The following is a 22500-nucleotide window of genomic DNA, read 5'->3' as shown; positions in this document are numbered from 1 at the left end:
TACTGCATGTAGCCCCGTAGCCCACTTTCTAGAGAGAGAGAGAGAGAGAGAGAGAGAGAGAGAGAGAGAGAGAGAGAGAGAGGGGGGGGCGATTTTAATGCGATCTTAAATATTTAACATTCCTTGCAGACGTGAATCAGTTTAATTAAATAGAGAAGAAGAAAAGGAAGAGAAAGAGGAAGAAGAAGGAAGAGGAGATAGAGAGATAAGAAAGGGGACAAAAAAAAAAAGGGAGGAAGAGGAGAATTAGATGTGGAGGAAGAGGATGAGGGAACAGGAGAAAGAAGGCGATAATTAATGTACAGATGGAGGAGGAGGAGAAGGAGGAGAAGGAGGAGGAGGAGGAGGAGGAGGAGGAAGAGAAGGTAGAAAAAATGAAGGAGAATGAAAAATATAGAAGGGAAAGAGGAAGAGGAAGGAAATAAAAGTAAAAGGAAGAGAGGAAGAAGAGGAGATGGAGAGGAAAGGGCAATAATGATAGGAATAAGAAGATAGAATAGAAAATTGAATATGGAATTAGAAGAGAAGTAAGAGGAAAGACTGCACATAAAGAAGAAGAAGAAGAAGAAGAAGAAGAAGAAGAAGAAAGATGAAAAAAAACAACAACAATAACGACAATAGAGTAATTATTTTTTTCTCTCCCTCTTCCCTCTTATCTCCCCTTTCTTCCCTTCTCCCCCATTCTTCTTCTCCTTTCCCTTTCCCCCTTCCCTCCTTCCCCCCTTCCCCATCCCTCTCCCTTTAATACAATAGGTAAACTTGGCCCTTTAATTATCACACACACACACACACACACACACACACACACACACACACACACACACACACACACACAGATAAGTACCCTAAGTTATTTCTGTTCTCCTTTCTCCTCCTCCTCCTCCTCCTCCTCCTCCTCCTCCTCCTCCTCCTCCACCTCCTCCTCCTCCTCCTCCTCCTCCTCCTTGTTATTCATATTATTTTCGACCTCAGGAGTTCTCTATCTTGTTTGTGACCTTCCCTCCCCTTCTCTTCCTTCCCCTTCTCTTCTCTTCTCTTCTCTTTTCTCCCCAATTCTTCCTTTCCCTTTCTTCTCTCCCTTTCCTTCCTTTTTTCCTCACCATTCTTCCCTTTTCCCATTAATTTCTTTCTCCTATTCATTTGCTACCTCTTCCCTTCCCCTCCCCTCCATACCCCACCCTATCCTCCCCTCCCCTTCCCTCCCCATCACTCCCATCCCTTCCTCCTCACTCATAACACCCCCCAAGACAATAGTAATGGTATATAATTGGACTTCACGTGGTAAATAGTACAGATGTGTGTGTGTGTGTGTGTGTGTGTGTGTGTGTGTGTGTGTGTGTGTGTGTGTGTGTGTGTGTGTGACTCGTTTCTCAATCTTAGCACAAAGGGACAAAGAAAGGCTGACCTAAATGTATTGCAAGTTGGAGTAATGGAGGATAAGCAAGTGGTGGTGGTGGTGGTGGTGGTGGTGGTGGTGGTGATGAGTGATACTACTACTACTACTACTACTACTACTACTACTACTGATAATAATAAGAAAAGAATAAGCATAAGAATGAGGATAAGAATAGTAATAGTAAGAAGAAGAAGAAGAAGAAGAAGAAGAATAGGGTTGTTTGTAGACACATACACAAACAAACAAACAAGCAAACAAACGAACAAACAAATGAACATAACGAATGAACGAAGAAAGAAAGAAGAGAAAGAAGAGAAAAAAAGGAAGAAAGAAAAAGAAATTATAAAGATACTAGATCACACACACACACACACACACACACACACACACACACACACACACACACACACACAAGTATCATCTGTGTTCTCTCAGTCGGAAATCAGTGTTGCCAGTTGGCTTTCCAAGAGAAGACAGTGTTGCCAATAAAAGAAGTTTGTCACGTATGCCTGCCTCTCTCTCTCTCTCTCTCTCTCTCTCTCTCTCTCTCTCTCTCTCTCTCTCTCTCTCTCTCTCTCTCTTCAGATAAATGTTATGGACAGGAAGAGAGAGAGAGAGAGAGAGAGAGAGAGAGAGAGAGAGAGAGAGAGAGAGAGAGAGAGAGAGAGAGAGAGAGAGAGAGATGAATTGTGGGAATCATTCAGTAAGAAAACAAGAAAATAAGTAAATCTGGTTTCCTTTCATTGTTTACTCTCTCTCTCTCTCTCTCTCTCTCTCTCTCTCTCTCTCTCTCTCTCTCTCTCTCTCTCTCTCTCTCTCTCTCAGGCAGGCAGGAGACATCTTGGGTCCAGTCAGAAATCACGTACAGTTTTCCCCAGACAGCGTTGCAATGCCTGCCTCTGACTTTCTTTCCTCACAAACTCAAAAGAGAAGTGACCCTCAAATATATATGACAAAAAAAGTAAATAAAAGTGCCATCAACATGTGAAAACCTAACCTAACCTAACCTTAATCTAACCTAACCTAACCTAACCTAACCTAACCTTAATCTAACCTAACCTAACCTAACCTAACCTAACCTAACCTAACCTAACCTAACCTAACTTAACCTAACATAACCTAACCTAACCTAACCTAACCTAACTTAACATAACATAACCTAACCTAAGCTAACCTAACATAACCTAACCTAACCTAACCTAACTTAATATAACCTAACCTAACCTAACCTAACCTAACCAAACATAACCTAACCTAACCTAACCTAACTTAACATAACCTAACCTAACCTAACCTAACCTAACCTAACCTAACCTAACATAACCTAACCTAACTTAACATAACATAACCTAACCTAACCTAACCTAACCTAACCTAACCTAACCTTAATCTAACCTTACCTAACCTAACCTAACCTAACCTAACCTAACCTAACCTAAGCTAACCTAACATAACCTAACATAACCTAACCTAACCTAACCTAACCTAACATAACCTAACATAACCTAACCTAACCTAACCTAACCTAACCTAACATAACATAACCTAACTTAACCTAACCTAACCTAACCTAACCTAACCTTAATCTAACCTTACCTAATCTAACCTAACCTAACCTAACCTAACCTAACCTAACTTAACCTAACCTAACCTAACCTAATTTGACCTAACCTACCTTAACTTAAACCATATCCAGCCACCAAAACTCACCTAACCTGACCTTAACGAGCATCTTCCTAGTAGAGTTACCCAAATTATCATAGACCCACCATAAACACTGCCCTTGAAGGCTAGAAAACGGGATGCGAACAGAATGCATAACGTGACTGGTGTTTTTGTGGTAGTTATCATAGTTATGCTGCAGATGGTACTACATTAATTTCTACTGTTGACTTGTTAAGGTCGTGTTAGTTTGTTCGTTAGTTCGTTCGTTCGTAAGTAAGTAACTGCGTGAATAAATAAACAAATAATTGAATAAATGAGTGAATGAGAGAATAAGAAAGGGAGATAAGGACGAAAAAATAGATAAAGACGATTAGGGACCAGAAAAAAAGGGTAAATAAATTAAGAGTAGGAAAGGAAAAAGGGAATAAAGGAGATTAAGGAAGGAAGAGATTAAAGGAAGGGAATGGAGGGGGAGGAAGGGAAAGTGGGAACCGGTGAAAGGATTAAGGGAGGTGGTGTGACTAATTAGGTACAGGTAACACAAGGTACAGGTGTTACAAGTCACTTCCAAGGTCAGGTGTGTGTGCTTACTTTCTTTCTTTCTTTCTTTCTTTCTCTCTTTCTTTCTTTTCTTTATTTCTCTCTATCTACATATCTATTTATCTATCTATTTTTTTCTTTTTTTGTTTTTTTCCCTTTCTTTTTTTCTTTTTACTTGCTTTGTGTGTGTGTGTGTGTGTGTGTGTGTGTGTGTGTGTGTGTGTGTGTGTGTGTGTGTGTGTGTGTGTGTGTGTGTGAGTGTGTGTGTGTGTAAACTCGCTCCTCTCTCTCTGTCTGTATGTTTCTGTCTATCTCAATTTTGTGTTTATTTATCTGTCTGTCTACGCTGCATATGTAACTGTCTACCTTAAGATCACACACACACACACACACACACACACACACACACACACACACACACACACACACACACACACCATATGTTTGTCACACCACATGGCATATATATATATATATATAAAAACTTGACGTAACGGAGACACACACACACACACACACACACACACACACACACACACACACACACACACACCTGGATGAAAACACGCAGGTGAGAATGCACGGCCGGGCTTGGTAAGATACAGTTAAACAGTGCACAGTATGGTAATTAAGTACACCTGTGCGGAGAATACCTGGAACTTTACCTCTGTGCTTGTCAAAGGGTTAATGGTGTGTGTGTGTGTGTGTGTGTGTGTGTGTGTGTGTGTGTGTGTGTGTGTGTGTGTGTGTGTGTGTGTGTTTCGTATTTCTATCTACACTGTCTCTTTCTCTCTTCTTCTTAGCTGTCTATCCATCTGTCTGTCTATTTGTTTTTTCTATCTATCTGTCTGTTTACCTATCTGTCTGTCTGTCTGGCTTTCTCTTTTCATTCTTTCTATTTGTCTGTCTGTTTGTCTATCTGTTTCCGTATGTTTATTTGTTCTCTCTCTCTCTCTCTCTCTCTCTCTCTCTCTCTCTCTCTCTCTCTCTCTCTCTCTCTCTCTCTCTCTCTCTCTCTCTCTCTCAATCTCAATTTCGTAATATCATATCATTACTTTCTTTCAGTGGATTGTAATGACATAATTCCTCATGTTCCCTGTCATCTGTTCTGTCTGATGGCAGTAATAACGTCACGTGTCTGGCCTCGGCTGACGTAATTCTGTGCAATCACCGTCACGCATCACCGTCTTTGTCGCTCTCTATTTTGAAAACGTTTATAAAAATGTTCATGCTCGCAACGTTTTATCTAATGGTTAATGCTAGTGATGTTTTTGTTCTTCTTTTCCTCCTTCTCGATCACCTGTCAATGCTTCATTTCATCTGCGGCCTGTCATAACCTCAAAATAAAGATAAATGGATAAATAAGTAAATAGAAAAGAAAATAATGTCTTTAATCTGCCACTAGAACTATAAAAACACCTTTAAAACCCGTGTCACTTCAACTCTGTGCCTTTTGACAGTAGTGGAGATGCAGGGGAGAGCTGTTTCAGAGTACGGTTCTATACACCTCTGCAGAAGTCAGCTGTCAGCCCCTGTATCTTCGTCCGGGCGTCTTCTTTGGCATTCATTCTGTAATACTTGACCAGTGTTTCCTTACAGTACACATTTCAGTCCTCAAAGTCCACCGTAAGCTCATCTACACTATTCCCGGCGTTTCTGATCGTCAAATAACAAACCTTGCAATGCATATTTCGACCCTCAGAAACCCCTGTAAACTCAATTAGGCTAGTCCTATTTCTCCGCTACACAGCCTCATTCTAGAACTCCACCCTCAGAATACCGTAATCTAGGCCATTCTAATTTCTCTGCTATATTAAATCCTAGAACTCCATCTCCCCCATCAATGAATAGACCCGGCATCTCTTCTTCCGTTCATTCTCAGTGCCTCGTCCTCGCCGCGTCATGAGTAGCGTGACTGTGTGCGTGGGACTCGCCGTTACTCTGGGTGGCGGTGACTAGCAGACTCTCAGGACCCGCCGCCACCACGCCACCACGCCACCGCGCTGTCACTCTCCGCTTTTTTACAGGAGCCTCTTCACTCCTAGCCTCGCATCTTGTTTCTTGTTGTTTTACTTGTTTTTGTTGTTTGTTGTGCTTGCTGGTTTCTTTTCTGTGTTTTTAAGGTATGTGATTTTTTTTTTCTCTTTCTGGTTATTAAGTGTTTTAATTTTTTTCTTCGTTTGTCTCTGTTTGTTTGTTGTTGTTGTTGTTGTTGTTGTTGTTGTTGTTGTTGTTGTTATTTATCACATAGTGTTAGTTTTATTCTTTTCACTATTTTCTTTATTAGAAGTCATTAGTTAAAAAAAAATAGAGCTGTTATCTTTTCTTCCTCCTCCTCCTCCTCCTCCTCCTCCTCCTCCTCCTCCATTCAATTTTCCTCAGCGGTAAAGTTAATTCATGGTTGTTTGTATTGAGGCCATGTGTGTGTGTGTGTGTGTGTGTGTGTGTGTGTGTGTGTGTGTGTGTGGAAGTAATTAGCGGAGGTCACTGTGGTAAGATCACGTAATGTGTGTGTGAAAGAGAGAGAGAGAGAGAGAGAGAGAGAGAGAGAGAGAGAGAGAGAGAGAGAGAGAGAGAGATGTGGCAATGCAGTGGTGTATTGCAACGGGAGGTTTGACAACACAGCACATATTAGTTAACTATCGAACAGCCGATGGAAGGGGAGCAGTCATTGTTTCTTTGCTCACTTGTTTTCTTACGTCATTAATCTTGATATTGTTATTCTCTTTCCTTCTCTTTCATCTCTTCTCTGCAAACCTTTCCTCCTCTTTTCCTTCTCAGCTTTCCTTATCTTCCTTATTGTTTACTAGTGTGTGTGTGTGTGTGTGTGTGTGTGTGTGTGTGTGTGTGTGTGTGTGTGTGTGTGTGTGTGTGTGTGTGTGTAAAATCTGTTTGGACGTGTGAAATTTTTGACAACCGAAGCTTTTTTTTTTAGGGAATCGATTTCTCTGTCCAAAAGTGTGTGTGTGTGTGTGTGTGTGTGTGTGTGTGTGTGTGTGTGTGTGTGTGTGTGTGTGTGTGTGTGTGTGTGTGTGTGGCAGCATTGACCCGGAATGAAAGAGGAGGAGGGGGAGGAAAAAAAGAAAGACGAGTAACGTTTTTGCGGCAGAAATCACAAACTGTCACACACACACACACACACACACACACACACACACACACACAGATAAGTACCTTAACTTTTCACATTGCTCCACGAACGTGTGTGTGTGAGTGAGTGAGTGAGTGTGTGTGTGTGTGTGTGTGTGTGTGTGTGTGTGTGTGTGTGTGTGTGTGTCCGTTCGTTCTTAATCTAACAAATAAATAAACAAATAAACATTGCCACTCATCACATCGCCGTGTCCTCTCAGCCTTCATCCCTCCTCTCATATTCATCTCTAATTATTCTTCTCTCTTATTTCCTCCTCTCCCGCTTTCCTTTCCTCCCATTTTCCCTCTTTCCTCCGCTTTCCCTCCCTCCCTCCCTCCTTTTGTCCCTCCAGAAAATATCCGGGAGGGAAAAGATTTCGTGGCCCTTTAAACATTTCTGTGGCAGGGTGAAAGCCAGAGAGAGAGAGAGAGAGAGAGAGAGAGAGAGAGAGAGAGAGAGAGAGATAGAGAGTAGTTCATTCATGTATCGTTCACTGTTTTCTTTTTGTTATTTTTTTTTGTTCATTCATTCATTCATTCAAGCAGTCTCTCTCTCTCTCTCTCTCTCTCTCTCTCTCTCTCTCTCTCTCTCTCTCTCTCTCTCTCTCTCTCTCTCTCTCTCTTCTCTCTCAATCTCAATTTCTCACAGTCTCAATTTCTCACAATCTATCTATAAACGAAAGAAAATTAGTTCAGAGAGAGAGAGAGAGAGAGAGAGAGAGAGAGAGAGAGAGAGAGAGAGATGACACAATTAGTGGTGTTTATTCCATACGGGACTTTCCTGTGAGGCAATCCGGTATGCAAAACTAACCCCCTTTTTTTTTTACGCCTCCAGCTCTCAGCCGTTTAACTAACTAATTACCATTCTTCTCTCTGTTGTTTTCCCCCATAAAGGTCTACTGTGCCTAAGGGAGTTTTCTAAAAGTTGTATCTTCATTTTTTTTTTTTTTAATGGTTCAAAGAAGTTACTGTGTTCTTTTATTTTGAGTCAAACGATGGGGAAAATATTGTTGTTTTTTTCTTTCTTATATTGTTTTCCTCCTCCTTTCTTTTTTCTTTCCATGTCACTTCTTTCTCTCTTTCTTCAGTAGTTATCAGTGTTCATACTTATTTATTTTGTTTATTTATTTATTCCCAACTCATCAACTGCCATAGTCTTCCCTTAGATAAGTCGTTTTCTATATTAACTATTACTCCTTTCTATTTTTCCCCATTTTCTTTTAAGTGCCTTTGTTAAATTTCTTCCCTTCATTCATTCATTCCTTAGCTCTTGTTTCCTGTTTCTTTCTATGTCATTGTCTTTCTTTTTCTATGTCCATTCCTTCTTTTATTTTCTTATATATATATTCCTTTTTTTCCATCTCCTCATCTCTCATCTCTCACTGATATTCTTCTTTCAACCTTTAACTTGTGTGTTCCTGTGTCTGCTCCTCTCTCTCTCTCTTGAACAACCCTCCTCTGGCATTCCTTCCCCTTTTTATCAACCTATCAGTAAGTCAACCCGCTTATCTAACCCAGCTCTCTCTTGCCACAGTGGGCGCTGGATCTGCAGGTGCTGTGATAGCCAACCGTCTGTCTGAGAACCCATCATGGCGTGTGCTGCTGCTGGAGGCTGGCGGGGACGAAACGGAGATCAGTGATGTCCCCGCGCTGGCCGGATACCTCCAGCTCTCCAAGATGGACTGGAGATACAAAACAGAGCCACAGGACTCCGCTTGTCTTGCCATGGCCGGCAGGGTGGGTAACTAATAGCGTTTTCTGTGGAACTCTTCCCATCCCACGTTTCCATTGCGTTCAAAAGGCTCTAAGTGAAGTGACGCGGGTTTTTTAAGTTTTTTTTTACGGTTGTAGTGACAGATTAACAAGATTTCTTCAGTAATAACGGGAGAAACACTCTTGAGAACCCGGTTAATCATCTTTGTGGCCGTTGAAAATAGTGGTGAGAGTGCTAAGCGTTTCGGAATACGTGACTGCTTGTGTGGTAGTGTGCTAGTGAATGTTCTCGATGTCTTCAGTGTTTTGATGACTTTACTAATTGTTTCATAAGGGTTTTGAATGCTCTGTGGGTTTTAGGCAAAGTTCTCAATGATAATGGTTTAACGGATTCTGGGTTTCTAATAGGTTCAAATAGTTTCTTCATAAGGGTTTTGAATGCTTAGGCTATAATACGAGTTCTCAGGGTTTGCAATGGTGTTTCGATGATAGTAGTGACGGTTTTGACAATTATTTATTTATTTTTTTTTTTAGCAGGCTTTGGTGGAAGCTATTAGAGTCTTCAGGAAGTTATCATGGTTTTAGATTCTACACCTTATCAGCCTGGAAGTTTCAGTGGTTTCATAATGTTAGTGGTAGTTTAATAAAGATTCCGAACACCTGAACATGAACAAAGGTTGGTACAGTGACTGGACAGCACAGCAAACCTTACAATCCACAAGAGGGAAGTTTCGTACCAAGACTAAACCAATATACACAACAGAAGACTTCAGCGCGTGGTTGAATATGAGATAAGACGCCAGAACATTTCAGAGCACGGTCACGCAGAAGTGGGGATGAGAGACAGCAATTTTTATCATTGTTCATATAGTGGGCATGATACACTTCAGCCTCAACTTTCTCCAGCGAACTCGTGAGTGCTAACCTGCAATCACGGGGCCAATTAGCTCATTAGTACCGCGACAATTAAGGAGGAAAAGCTTACCTGTCTATTTCACGGCCGTTACCTGTAATTAATCAAGCCACCGCCACTTAAACTCCCTTTCTTCCTCCCTGGATGCGTTAATTTGGTGGTTTTTGTTCCGCCATGATAAGAAACAAATTAGAAGTGTGTATGTTAATCTCTCTCTCTCTCTCTCTCTCTCTCTCTCTCTCTCTCTCTCTCTCTCTCTCTCTCTCTCTCTCTCTCTCTCTCTCTCTCTCATTAGCCTCTTCACCTGCCGAGCATCCATCACCTGTCCACTTTCTAATGAGGCATCCCACAGTTCCAACACTCACCTGGCACTGGGAGAGAGAGAGAGAGAGAGAGAGAGAGAGAGAGAGAGAGAGAGAGAGAGAGAGAGAGAGAGAGAGAGAGAGAGAGACCATAGCAGAAAAAGCAGTTAAGTAAATGGTTCCTTTAATCTTATGTTCTAACTCCCATATCTTCCAGAGGTGCAACTGGCCGCGAGGGAGGGTGATGGGGGGTCCTCTGTCCTCAACTACATGCTCTACGTGCGAGGCAACAAGCGGGACTACGACCAGTGGGAGGCATTGGGCAACCCTGGCTGGGGGTACAATCATGTGCTGCACTACTTCAAGAAATCTGAGGACAACAGGAACCCCTACATTGCTAATAATGGTTAGTTGTGGGATTCCAAATGGGGTTTTGATTGTCTTGTGGGTTTTTTATGGGTTTTGAGTGTGTTTGAGGGTTTTCTGAAGGGGTTTAATGGGATGTTTTTTAAAAGGGTATTTGGTATGCGTTTTATAGAATACTTGACTTTTTTGTAATGTTTAAGGCTTTCGTAATACTTATAGAACTGATTGTATTCCTGTAATGTCTATAGAATACGTCATTGTTTTCCTGTAATGTTCAAACTTCTACTCCTTTACATACCCTCACCTCTCCCATGCCCCCCCCACACCTCCACCCCCTGCAGTCCACTACCACAGCACAGGGGGCTATCTGACGGTTGCAGGAGGCCCCATGGAGGACGCCCCTCGCCACTGCCTTCATCGAGGCTGGTGTGGAGATGGGATATGAGAACCGGGACTATAATGCTGAATTCCAGACAGGTGGGGGCAGCTCTTGGTCTTCTCTTGTCCCCATTCCCTGCTTCTTTCTCCCATTTCTTTCTTCTTTTGTCCTATTTTTTTTTTCGTCCCATTTCTCACTTCTTGTCCCATTGCTTCTCTCCTCTCATCCCATTTCTCATCTATTTTGGCCCATTCATCTGGCTCTGATGTTCTGAGGCTGGTTCTGGGAGTGGCTCTTGTGTTGTGAGGCTGGTTCTAGAGTTCTGAGACTGACTCCCGTGTTCTGAGGTCCCACATAGAACTCCTTGGAAATACAGACAAAGATTATGGCCTTTAAAAACTTAAGATGTAGCACAGTGGACCAAGAGACTGTCCCTCTCCACCAGGTGCAGCTGAGAGTTTGAATAATGAATGATGCCTCTGAGTAAGCAAAAAAACGTGGTAATCAGACAAAATTTTCAGGCTCAAAAATATTCTTGCAGTACCTCAGGGTTAGCCAGGGGTGTGGTGTAGCAGAGGACCTGTAGCATAACCTTTTCATTGCAATATACAAGTACTCACTCCATGAAAATTGATGTATGGAGTCTTTATAAGCATCTACAAAAAAAAGGGGGATAAAACAAGAATAGATTTTACAACTTCTAGCCAGCACAGTGTTTGCAGGTGGCTGTGGAACAAGGAAGGATGTCTCAGAGTGGTTAGTGAATAAGGAAAAGTGTATCAAATAACTGTGAAAGGGTTAATGGCATGCTACCACTCCACAGGCTTCATGATCCCACAAGGCACACTGCGTCGAGGCTCCCGCTGCTCCACCAGTAAGGCCTTCATCAGACCAGTCAGGCTCAGGCCCAACCTCCACGTGGCCATGCATGCCTTTGTCACTCAGGTGTGTGTGTGTGTGTGTGTGTGTGTGTGTGTGTGTGTGTGTGTGTGTGTGTGTGTGTGTGTGTGTGTGTGTGTGTGTGTGTGTGTGTGTGGTATTGCACTGTGCTTTGTTATTTTATTATGTGCTATGTATTATCCATTTTGTGATGTGTATTGTTTTGTTATGTATTTTGTTATTGTATGACACTTTGGTTCACTTGTGGCAATAAACTGACTGCCTGTGTGTGCATTATCCAATAGATCTACTAGAACAACAATATAATCAAACTTTATAACAAAACACAACTCATTCATTAATTAATTACATACACAAGAACCTTAATAACTCCCTCTAACCCCCTGACTCCCTTTGACACTACCTGACCCCCCTTTACTTCTGACCATCCTAGACTCCCCCTAACCACCTATGTTCCCCCCTCACCTCCCTAAACTCCCTCAAATCACCTCTGACTCCCCAGGTGGTGGTGGACCCTTATTCACGGCGGGCCCAAGGGGTGAAGTTCCTGAGGGCGGGGCACAACCAGGTGGTGTATGCACGCAAGGAGGTGGTGCTGAGTGCTGGTGCCATCAACTCCCCACAACTGCTGATGCTGAGTGGCCTGGGACCCAAGGAGCAGCTGGCACCTTTGGGAGTGAGTGCAGCTGATTGGGGTGTAGTGTAGAGGCAGAGATTAAAAGATGTGACATAGGCATTAGGTGTTCTTAAGAGATATGCTGTAGGGTAATAAGGCTGGTGTAACATAACTCACATAACCTTCCCTGGCCCCCTCACACAGCCTTCCCTGCCCCCTCATACAACATTCACTTCCCCCTCACACTCCTTCAATCCTTCCTCCTGACACTCTCTTCCCTACCCCACCCACTTCTTCAGTCCTTCCTAACGCCTTCTCCTTCAGATCCCAGTGCTGCAGGATCTTCCCGTAGGACACAACCTGCAGGACCACATAGGGACAGGAGGTCTTGTGTTTCTCATTGACAAGAAGGTCTCTCTGGTACAGACGCGATATGAGAATCTCCCTTCAGTGCTGAAATATGCTATGTTTGGGTCAGGTGAGTGTGTGTGTGTGTGTGTGTGTGTGTGTGTGTGTGTGTGTGTGTGTGTGTGTGTGTGTGTGTTCAGGGGTGTTTTTTCTGTGTTTATTTGTTTCTTTGCTTATTTATTTGCCTTCCTTCCTGTCTCTCTCTCTCTCTCTCTCTCTCTCTCTCTCTCTCTCTCTCTCTCTCTCTCTCTCTCTCTCTCTCTCTCTCTCTCTCTCTCTCTCTCTCTCTCTCTCTCTCTCTCTCTCTCTCTCTCTCTCTCTCTCTTCCCATCTGTCTGTTTTTTATTCATATATTTATCCTTTAGTCATCTATTCCATTTCTTTTGGTTCATTTCTCATTTATTTTGTCCCACTCCTCATTTTATATCCCATTCCTCATCTGTTTTGCCCCATTCATTTCTTCCTTCATCCCATTCCTCACTTTTTTTTATCACATTTCTCACTTTCTTCCCCCTTTCCTGACCTTACCCCATTCCTCATCTTGTAACCCCATTCCTCACCTCCTCACCCCATTTCTCACCTAACCCCATTCCTCACTGCCTTACCATTCCTCCCCTAACACCATTCTCACCTCCTCACCCTATTCCTTATCTCCTGGTCCCCATTCCTCACCCATTATCTTCTCCACAGGTCCTCTCACAGTCCTGGGGGGAGTTGAGGGCCTGGCGTTTGTCAAGACCAAGTTCGCCAACTACAGTGATGACTGGCCAGATATTGAGTTCCATTTCATCTCTGGCTCTCCCGCGTCAGACGGCGGCAGGCAGATACGGAAAGTGCACGGCCTCTCTGACAGGGTGTGTGTGCGTGTGTGTGTGTTTTGGGGTGTGTTTGGAATGGTTATGTGGGATATTCTGGGTGTTTAGGGTGGTTAAGTGGGATATTTGGGGTGTTTTGTGTGTGAAGTGTGGAATAAGAGTGCTTTGGGATGTTTGGTGTGTGGAATAAGGCTTTTTTGCAGGTGTTTTGGTGTGTGGAGTGTGGAATTGGAATGTTTTGGTGTGTGGAGTGGAATAAAGTTTCTCTTTTTTGGTGATGTTTGGTCTGTGTTTGGGATGTTTTGAGTGAATTTGGAATGTTAGGGATGTTTAAATGTGGGATTGCAATGTTTTGAGTGCATTGGGGTGTTTTAGTGTGTGGAGTGTGCTTGGGGTATTTGGCTGTGTTTGGAGTGTGGAATAAGAGTCTTTTCATGTGTTTTTGGGCGTTTCGGGGTGTTTGGTATGTCTTAAATATAGAATTGGGGTATTTTGGAGTATTAAAAGTGCATATTCAGGGACGTTAGGTTTTGAAGGGCTGTTTGATGGGTGAAATTGGGGTACTTATGGAATTATGAATTATGAAATTGGGGTTTTGGAGTGTTTTATATGAAATTGGGGTACTTATGGTGTTGAGAGTGTCTGCTGAGGGTGTTTTGGAGTTTTGCAGGGGTATTCAAACCATATATAGAGATTTTGGGATTTGAAAGGGTGTATTTAGGGTGTTCTGAGACTCATGTGGCATTGGGGTAGAAGAACCAAGCATAACAGATAAGTAAATAAATAATCAGTCAGTCATTCAGTCAGTCATTCAATTAATCAGTCAAGTCACTTATTGATATTTTACTGTACCTATTATTTCCAGACGTGGGACCAGATGTTTAAGCCGATCGCCTTCCGAGACAGCTGGTCCGTGTACCCCATGCTGCTGAGGCCCAAGTCACGCGGCTACATCACCCTGAGGTCATCCAGCCCCTTCGACAAGCCCTACATCACCCACAACTACCTCACCCACCCACAAGACATCAAGGTCATGGTGGAAGGTAAGGTTAGGATAGGTTAGGATGTCAAGCTTCTCTCATGGACCCTCAGGATGTTATGGTGGATGGTAAGATGTTAAGTTAGGTTTAGTTACGTTGAGTTAGGTTAGGTTGGGTTTGGTTGGGTTACGTTAGGTTGGGTTAGGTTAGGGTGTCAATCTGTTTGTCAGTCATTTTATCTGTGATTTAGTAAGTTGGTTTTATTAGTTAATGTATTATTACTTAGTCAACCAGCTAGCCAGTCAGTATGTCACTTTTTAATCAGTCAGTCAACCAGTCTGTAAGTCAGTCAGTCAGTCAGTTAATCAGCCAACCAATGAGTCAATCAGTCAACCAATCATCCATCTAATCAATCAGTCAATAAATGAGTCAACCAACCAATCAGTCAGTCATTTAACCAGCCAGCCATCCAATCAACAAACAATCCACCACCACCACCACCACCCAACAGGCATCAAGATTGGCCTGGCGCTGACGGAGACACGCGCCTTCAAGAATTTTGGGTCCCGTTTCTACACACGTCCCATGCCCGGCTGTGAGCACGCTGCCCTGTGGACCGACGCCTATTGGGAGTGTCTGGCGCGTCACTACACCTCCACCATCTACCACCCCGTCGGCACCTGCAAAATGGGGCCCTACTGGGATTCTGGAGCTGTAGTAGATCCCGAGCTGAAGTAAGTAGTAGGTGATAGGGATGATAAATATAAGTGTGGTAATAGAGTTATTTAGGTACCTAGAAGAAAAAATAATGGTAAAAAAAGTATGTAGTGGTGACAGGGATGATAGTAAAGTATAGAAGTGATAATAGAATTGTTTAGCAGTGGAGTAGCAGTAGTGGTGGTAGTAGTAGAACACACACGCACACACACTTGACCATCCCATTGTAAATATATATATATACGTGAAACAGACAGAAACAAGAGATTAAAAAAAATACAAATAAAGACCAAAAGAAAGACAGCAAGACCAAACAAACGCCAAACGAGAGAAAAAATAAACAAACAAACAAACCAAAGATACAGACAGAACAAGAACCACAGAAACACCCCAGGCCCTGCACAGTAAACTACAAACAAACAAATGCAGCTAGACAAACACAGCAAGATTATACACCACCTCCTGTTTGCAGAGTGTACGGCGTCTCTGGCTTACGAGTCGCGGATGCTTCCATCATGCCCACGCTGGTCTCGGGAAACACCAATGCACCGGTTATCATGATTGGGGAGAAGGCTGCCGACCTCATCAAGGAGTACTGGGTTGGCAGATGATGAAGGGAGTGTGTTAGTGTCCCAACTGTTCTCTGCCTTCCTGCGTCACCCTTTGCTAACCTTCGGAGAGCATGAAAAATAGGTTTACATAAGGAAGAAGAGTTGAATAGAGGTTTGGCAGGTGATGGAGTGTCTTAGTGTGCTGCCTGTTCTTCTCTGCCTGTGTCACCCTTTGCTAACTTTAAGAGTGCTGTAAGAAAAATCGGTTTACATTCAGAGTGCAAGGAAATGAATTTGCATGAGGAAAGAGGAGAGTTTAAGTAGGAGATGACAGATATTTGGGTGTGTTAGTGTGCTACCCTGTCTCCTCCCATCATCCTTTGCTAGTGTTAAGAAAATGGCTTTGCATGAGATAGGAGTGTAATGGAAGGTAATTATGTAATATAGGAAAATGAAAGAAGGCAGGCAAAGGCATGAACAGAGACATGGGAAAGAAAAATGGCCAAAGTGGCATTGACAAGACAGAGTAACAGAAATAGATAAGATAAATATTAGAAAAATAAGAAGCACAGTAAAGAATCCTTCACCACTAACAACAACAAGCTTCAGATGGATAACAAACGACAGAAGAATAAAAGTAAGCACAACCAGATCCATTGAGCTTTATAGAGTAACAAAAATAGATCAGATAAACAGTGGAGGAATAAGGAGAAGCATTAATGTCACCAAGGTCCCTCTAGCACCCACAACAACCGAACCTGAGATACCCAGACACTAAGGCTTCACATCAAGTAGGAAAATTGTGCCCAAGAATTCAAGACAAGACTACCACAACTGAATATCTCTCATACAAACCTTCTTAAGTAAATCATCACTGCATCTTCGAATCTCTACCACTTAGAATACAAGTGGACAAGGGCGTGGAGTATGCTACGGTGGTCCACGAGCCTTGTTTTCCACCAGGGGTCAGTGATGAGAGTGTATGCACGTGTGTGTGTGTGTGTGGTGCCTTGTCTGGGCTGCCCTGTGTGGGGTTGCCAGCCTGGTGTTTAGATAGTATTGTTGTGTTCTGTTGATGTGTGTGTAAAATGATGCAATGTTTGGTGTTTTGAGTTTGGGTTAAGAGTTGGAAGATGAAAGGATTAGACCATGTGTTGCGTGTGTTACTGTGTTCTTGTTGTTGTTGTTGTTGTTGCTGTTGTTGGTTTTGTTGAAGATTTTTTGAGCTGTTGTATGGACTGTGTGTGTGTGTGTGCGTGTTTGCTTGTTTGATATAAGAATTACTGGCATTATCTTTTTTTTTTTGTTTTAGAATTACTTAATCTAGATAAGAATTTTTTTTTCAGTTATTTATTGTGCTTTTTTTTTATGAAGTAGAATTAAATAATTTTACAGCATCACAATTACTGAGGTGAAGTGTGTCTTTGTATTTTTGTCCCCTTCCTTATGTCATGTGTAATTAATAATGTAACTGTGTGTGTGTGTGTGTGTGTGTGTGTGTGTGTGTGTGTGTGTGTGTGTGTGTGTGTGTGTGTGTGTGTGTGTGTGTGTGTGTGTAAGTCACAGACAAATGCCAAAAGACTTGCTCAAAAAAAAAAAAAATGGAGGAAAGTTTGGAGGGGAAAAATGACTCTTGGGAGGAAAAAAGTAGAGAGGAAAGATTTCATTGAAGGTAGAAATAAATTGATCTCTTGTTTTGCTGTTTTTCCCTATATTGTATTCATTATATTTTCTTCCCGTTCCTTTCGTTCATATTCCACCTCTTCCCTCCACCTTTCTTTCTCCTCCTCCTCCACGTCTTCCCTCCAACCAGCCTGTCTTCTTTCCTCCTCCCTTCCTTCCTCCAAATCCACTTCTCTTCACCTCTTATCTCTTCTTCCCTCCTCCCTTCTCTCCACATCTCTTCACCTGTCCATCACTTCCTTCCCTTCCTTCCTTCAAATTTACTTCCCTCCACTTCCCCATCTCTTCTCCATCCTTTCCTTTTCCTCTTCCCTTCCCATCATTCTTTCAAATCCACTTCCCTTTCTCCCTTCCACTTCGCTTCAAATTCCTCCTCATCTTCCCTCCACCTCCCTTCACCACCCAGCCCAGTGAGTCCCCAGATAGACATAAGGGTGATTCTTTTGATTGACTCACCTGTTCATCAACTCTGAGATAATATTTAAGTGCCATTGTTGTAAAAGGTGTTGGAACTCTCTCTCTCTCTCTCTCTCTCTCTCTCTCTCTCTCTCTCTCTCTCTCTCTCTCTCTCTCTCTCTCTCTCTCTGAAGTGTAATAGAGAAAGTATGAAAGCATATTAGAGATTTCTAGTGTGTTATGTTTTGTTATTAAGTTTTGTTAAGTTTCTTACTCGTGTGTTTTTTTTATTTTTTTTTATTTCTACTACTACTACTACCACCACCACCACCATTGCTACCCAGCCTCACACCTTTCTCACCTGTCCTCCTCCTCCTGTGTTACTTTTACCCTAAGCCAAGGTAGGCTACAGGTGTGGAAGACTTGAGTTGCCACCACTGTGCTGTGTTGCCTTGACAGTTGTGCTGCTGGTGGTGACAGTGTTGTGTGTCGGTGTTGTCTCGTTAAATGTTTTGTTGTAACTGCCTTTTTTATTTTCTCTAATTAAACGTGACATTACCTGTGTGTTAGTTTTTCTTCAGACCAGCTGTAGCATGTAATTGTCTGACATTATTTGGCGTTTCTTGATAAGCATTCTGTGACCTTGAAGGAAATTTTTTTTTTTCGCCAATCTTTTTATTTTTTTTAACAGGTTCGGACTTTAATTAAAAAAAAGTGTAGAAATTATCATTGCCAAAATTTTTTATCTAATTATAGGGATGTGTTTCTTACTTGAAGAACGACTGTACCTGTATAACACGTTCTTCAGTGTTCTTAGTAGCGGTGCATAAATAATAGCCATATTTCACTTTTTTAAAAGAAGCAGACAATAAAAGACACACTTTATCGATAGATATGGACTTTTCATATCAATATTCTTCTACTTTGAGAGATTTAATCATTTGTAATATTAGGGGAAAATTATCAATCTCATTTTTTATTTTATTTTTTTGACAATAGGGATATTTCTCTCTTAACTTTTACTTATTTTTTTTTTGTGTGTGTGTGTAAGAGGAGGTCTAGCACAGGGCAAGACAAAAAGGCACTAAAAAAAAAAATTGGAACACATCTATTTATTTATTTTTTTTACACAATACCACACAGCATTACACTAACCTAGCCTAACATTTCAGGGAGTAAAAAAGAAAACAAATAAACAAATAAATAACAAATAAACAATAACAATAAAGATAAGAAATTCACCTTGCAATACCAAACACATAATACATTTCAATACATCAATAGTACCTTCAATATAATCACTCTTTTTTTTTTTCATACATGATTGACAGCACGCAATGAAATCCTTATCATTTATTATTCACTTCACTCTTCACAGCGTTACTACATATACACGGGGGCCTCGCGAGCCACTACACCAGGAAGAGGAACCAGCGTGTGTCCCATTAAGAAAGACTAGGAAGAAGCAACTCCCCAACTTATTTAGCTCTGTAAGTGTCTTATTTGTGACGCGAGACCCGTTTTCTGTAGTCGTTCAGTATTTTTTTTTTATCTATTTATTCATCTATTTCTTGTTCTATCTATCTATGTACCTATCCATCTATCTGTCACTCTGTCTATATCTATCCATAGGTCTAACTGTATCTATCTGTATCTATCATTGTACCTATCTATCTATCTATCTATTTATTCGTCTGTCTAACTGTCTGTCTCTATCGTCCATCAGTTCAAGTCAATTCCTGTCAACTGAGTGAGCTGCGTGACAGATTTTTACTCAAAACACCACTTAACGAAACTTGTCTTAATATTGACTAGAGTTGCAGTAGTAGTAGTAGTAGTAGTAGTAGTAGTAGCAGTAGATATCAGAGTGAAGATAACCGCTATTTCATTTCTTCCTCTTCCTCCTCCTTTTCCTCCTCCAGATAACCTCTATTTCTCTCCTCCCTCCTCCACCACCACCACCGCCTCTACTCCCCCTGGCTGCCCTCCCACAAATAGGTAGTGAGGAGATAGTTGGACATTCTCGCCACCTGCGCCACCTTGTGCTGTTTGAGGGCACGCAGGCGCTCCAGGCCCCCCGAGGACTCCACTCCCTGGGTCAGCCTGCGCCTCTCCGGGGACTTCTGCGAGAGAGGTGAGGGAAGAATAAATAGGATAAAGAAGGACAGCACGAAGGTGAATGGTGATAAAAGTTAAAAATGGAGGAATAAGAAAGTGAAGGGCAAAGGGTTAAAGAGGAGTGAGCGAGTTGAGTAAGAGGTGAGGTTGATGATGATGATGATGTTTATGAGGAGGAGGAGGAGGAGGAGGAGGAGGAGGAGGAGGAGGAGGAGGGCCTGTAGGCTTGTTCGGGTCATATTGGTCTTGAAATTGAAGGTTAGTGTGTGTGTGTGTGTGTATGTGTGTGGGTGGGTGGGTGGAGGTAATGAAGGGTTCTCTCTCTCTCTCTCTCTCTCTCTCTCTCACCTTGAACAAGTTGTTGAGGGCGTCGAGGGCCACCAGCAGCATGCCGGCGTCCTCGCCTTGCAGGAGGCGCGCCAGACAGGGCACCAGGCCGCTCCCCGCCAGCCACGTGGCCTGCTCCGCCGTGCACCCCGAGGCCAGGTTAGCCAGACCCCACGTTGCCTCCTTCCGTAACTCCGCGTCTTCCTGGAGAGAGAGAGAGAGAGAGAGAGAGAGAGAGAGAGAGAGAGGTCAATAAATGGTTTGCTCTCTCACTACAGTTTTCAAAGATGACAGAGATGACTAGCCTGGTTCGTAAGAGTGTTTCTCCTGTTCATAATGTAGAAATCATGTTAATCTGTTGTTAGAACCATAAAAACATCATTATAAACGCTTTGCCCTCTCACCACGACTATTTGCAAAGGGTACAGAGATGACTAGCCGGATTCTCAAGAGTGTTTTTCCTCTTAGTTAGAAATCTGGTCAATCTGTCACTAGAACCGTAGAAACAGCCTTGAAAACAAACCCACGTCACTTCAACTACACCCTTTTGATCTCTTATCCCACACTCTCTCGACCTCTTACCCATCCTGCCCTCTAACCCTTGTCCCACTTCGTCTCGCCCTCATCCCTTCTCTAACTCTAATCTCTTCCACGTATTTTCACTCTTTCAATCCTTCTAATCCAAATCTCTTCCTCGATCACCCTCCCACCACCCCAACCTAACCTAACCCTCTCCCCTTGCCCCGCCTCACCTCCTCCACGGCAGCAATCAGGGCAGGCACCACTTGTACGTCCATCGCAATCTGGATCTGCGCAGGAGTCCCCGCCGTCACGTTGGACAAAATCCAGGCCGCCTCCCTCGCCACGCCTGGGCTAGGGTGCTGCAGGAGGTCCCGGTAGATGGGTACCGCGCCCGCCTGCAGCAGCGCCTCCGTCTGTGTGGTGTGATAGGGTGGGTAAGGTATGTTTTACTCTTCCTCTTTCCATTTCCAGCTCATTATTTACCTGTTCATTAGTCACCTGCCCTTCCAGCTTCACCTGTTTATTACCTGTCCACCCCCACCCGTGTAAGACTTCCTTCCTCTCCACTAACATACACTCGTTTCTTATTCTTCCTTGTACACTTCCAGCCTGTCATTTACCTGTCTTTTTGTCACCTGTCCCAGAAGCTTCACCTCTTTCGCGCCTGTCTCTACCCAACTGTCTAACACTCTAACTGTCCGCTAGTCTTACTTTCCCTGTCCATATTCACCTGTCCAGCCATCACCTGTTCTCCCTGCCCCCCATCAGCATCACCTGCTCGTTGGTACCAGCCGCGATGCTCCCAGTGGCTCTCAGCGCGGCGGCCACCACGCGCTCCTCGTCTGAGTAGAGGCGCTGCACCACCTCGCGCACCAGCCCCGCCTCCAGCACCGTGTCCACGCCCTCGGGCCCCAGATCAGCCAGGTACGCCGCCCCCCACAAAGCGTCGGCTGCGGCAATGGTGGTGCTTGTGGTGATATGTGTGTTTATGAAGGTTGAAAGTTACCGTTTGTCATATTAAAGGTACAGATATTATTATCTTTATCTTCTAAGTTACAGGTACAGTGGCGGTCATAACTCGTGTCCTGCTTCGTCGCCATGATGAGTCGTAACCAGCTCTTCTCACGACGCACTGCTGTTCAAACCTTCGAACTTGAGCTGGAGACGACCCTGGACATAACTTATGACCGCGACTGTACATATGAAGGTTATCCTCTTCATCCCGCCCATCATACCTTGCACCTCGGGGTGAAGGGAGGCCACCAGCACCAGGAAGGCCTCGGCACACTGGGCCCGCTGCTGGTCAGTCAAGCGGGCGCCCCTCACCCGTAGCAGGTTGGTCAGCACCCAGCACACCTGCCTCCTCAGCGACGTCTGCGCCAGATGACCCAACGCACAGGTGAGCAAGGGTGTGTGTGTGTGTGTGTGTGTGTGTGTGTGGTGATGTGCTATATGTGTACAGTCATTCATTATTATTCATTGTCTGTCATCTCCCACTCATCACTCACCACCACCACCACCACCACCACTTACCGACACGTTCACATGCAGAAGATCAACAAGCGGGGGAATAACGCCTTGCTTCAGTACCACGTCCCTGCAGCGCGCCCCGTCACCCACGATGTTCCCCAGCGCCCACACCGCCTGCTCCCTCACGTCGCCGCTGCCCGTACTCACTAGGCCTACCAGCACGCCCACGGCACCCGCATCTGTGAGTGGGCGATGTGGGTTTAAGGGCGGCTGTAGTGGTGTAGTAGTAGTAGTAGTAGTAGTAGTAGTAGTAGTAGTAGTAGTTGTTGTTGTTGTTGTTGTTGTTGTTGTTGTTGTTATTATTGTTGTATTTTATGTTACTATCATCAGAATTAGCTGGCGTTATTCGAGTAAAATTTGTAAGTAGTTAAGACAGCCTAAGTCACTCTCCGGATCAAGGGGAACCTCTACCGGATTTCATCACAATCAGTTCAGTTTTTTTTTTTTTTTTTATGGAAAGCGGACACACACACACACACACACACACACACACACACACACACACACACACACACACAGACAGACAGACAGTGT

At 43.4% G+C, this 22500-nt stretch overlaps 2 protein-coding genes across 2 annotated transcripts in view; one reads left to right on the top strand and one right to left on the bottom strand.

The window, feature by feature from the left end:
* Positions 1 to 18031, top strand: part of LOC135091345 (glucose dehydrogenase [FAD, quinone]-like) — a 24387-nt gene extending 6356 nt beyond the window's left edge. The window contains 12 exon segments of the mRNA XM_063988900.1: positions 8265 to 8467; positions 9876 to 9900; positions 9903 to 10064; positions 10366 to 10403; positions 10405 to 10501; positions 11227 to 11348; positions 11806 to 11979; positions 12244 to 12397; positions 13018 to 13181; positions 14008 to 14185; positions 14634 to 14856; positions 15312 to 18031. Of these exon segments, the coding sequence (XP_063844970.1) occupies positions 8265 to 8467; positions 9876 to 9900; positions 9903 to 10064; positions 10366 to 10403; positions 10405 to 10501; positions 11227 to 11348; positions 11806 to 11979; positions 12244 to 12397; positions 13018 to 13181; positions 14008 to 14185; positions 14634 to 14856; positions 15312 to 15450 (1679 nt within the window). The 3' untranslated portion in view covers positions 15451 to 18031.
* Positions 18032 to 18590: 559 nt separating this feature from the next.
* The window catches only part of LOC135091341 (importin subunit alpha-3-like), an 8836-nt gene continuing 4926 nt past the window's right edge, over positions 18591 to 22500 (bottom strand). Inside the window, exons 7-12 of the mRNA XM_063988891.1 lie at positions 21970 to 22145; positions 21672 to 21810; positions 21211 to 21386; positions 20667 to 20849; positions 19936 to 20118; positions 18591 to 19592 (exon numbers count right to left, since the gene is read on the bottom strand). Of these exons, the coding sequence (XP_063844961.1) occupies positions 19437 to 19592; positions 19936 to 20118; positions 20667 to 20849; positions 21211 to 21386; positions 21672 to 21810; positions 21970 to 22145 (1013 nt within the window). The 3' untranslated portion in view covers positions 18591 to 19436. The remainder of the gene's footprint in view (positions 19593 to 19935; positions 20119 to 20666; positions 20850 to 21210; positions 21387 to 21671; positions 21811 to 21969; positions 22146 to 22500) is intronic.

The sequence above is a fragment of the Scylla paramamosain genome, chromosome 37 (assembly GCF_035594125.1).
Source record: "Scylla paramamosain isolate STU-SP2022 chromosome 37, ASM3559412v1, whole genome shotgun sequence".
In the NCBI taxonomy this organism is placed as follows: Eukaryota; Metazoa; Arthropoda; class Malacostraca; order Decapoda; family Portunidae; genus Scylla; species Scylla paramamosain.
This window is presented reverse-complemented; position numbering and strand designations above follow the sequence as displayed.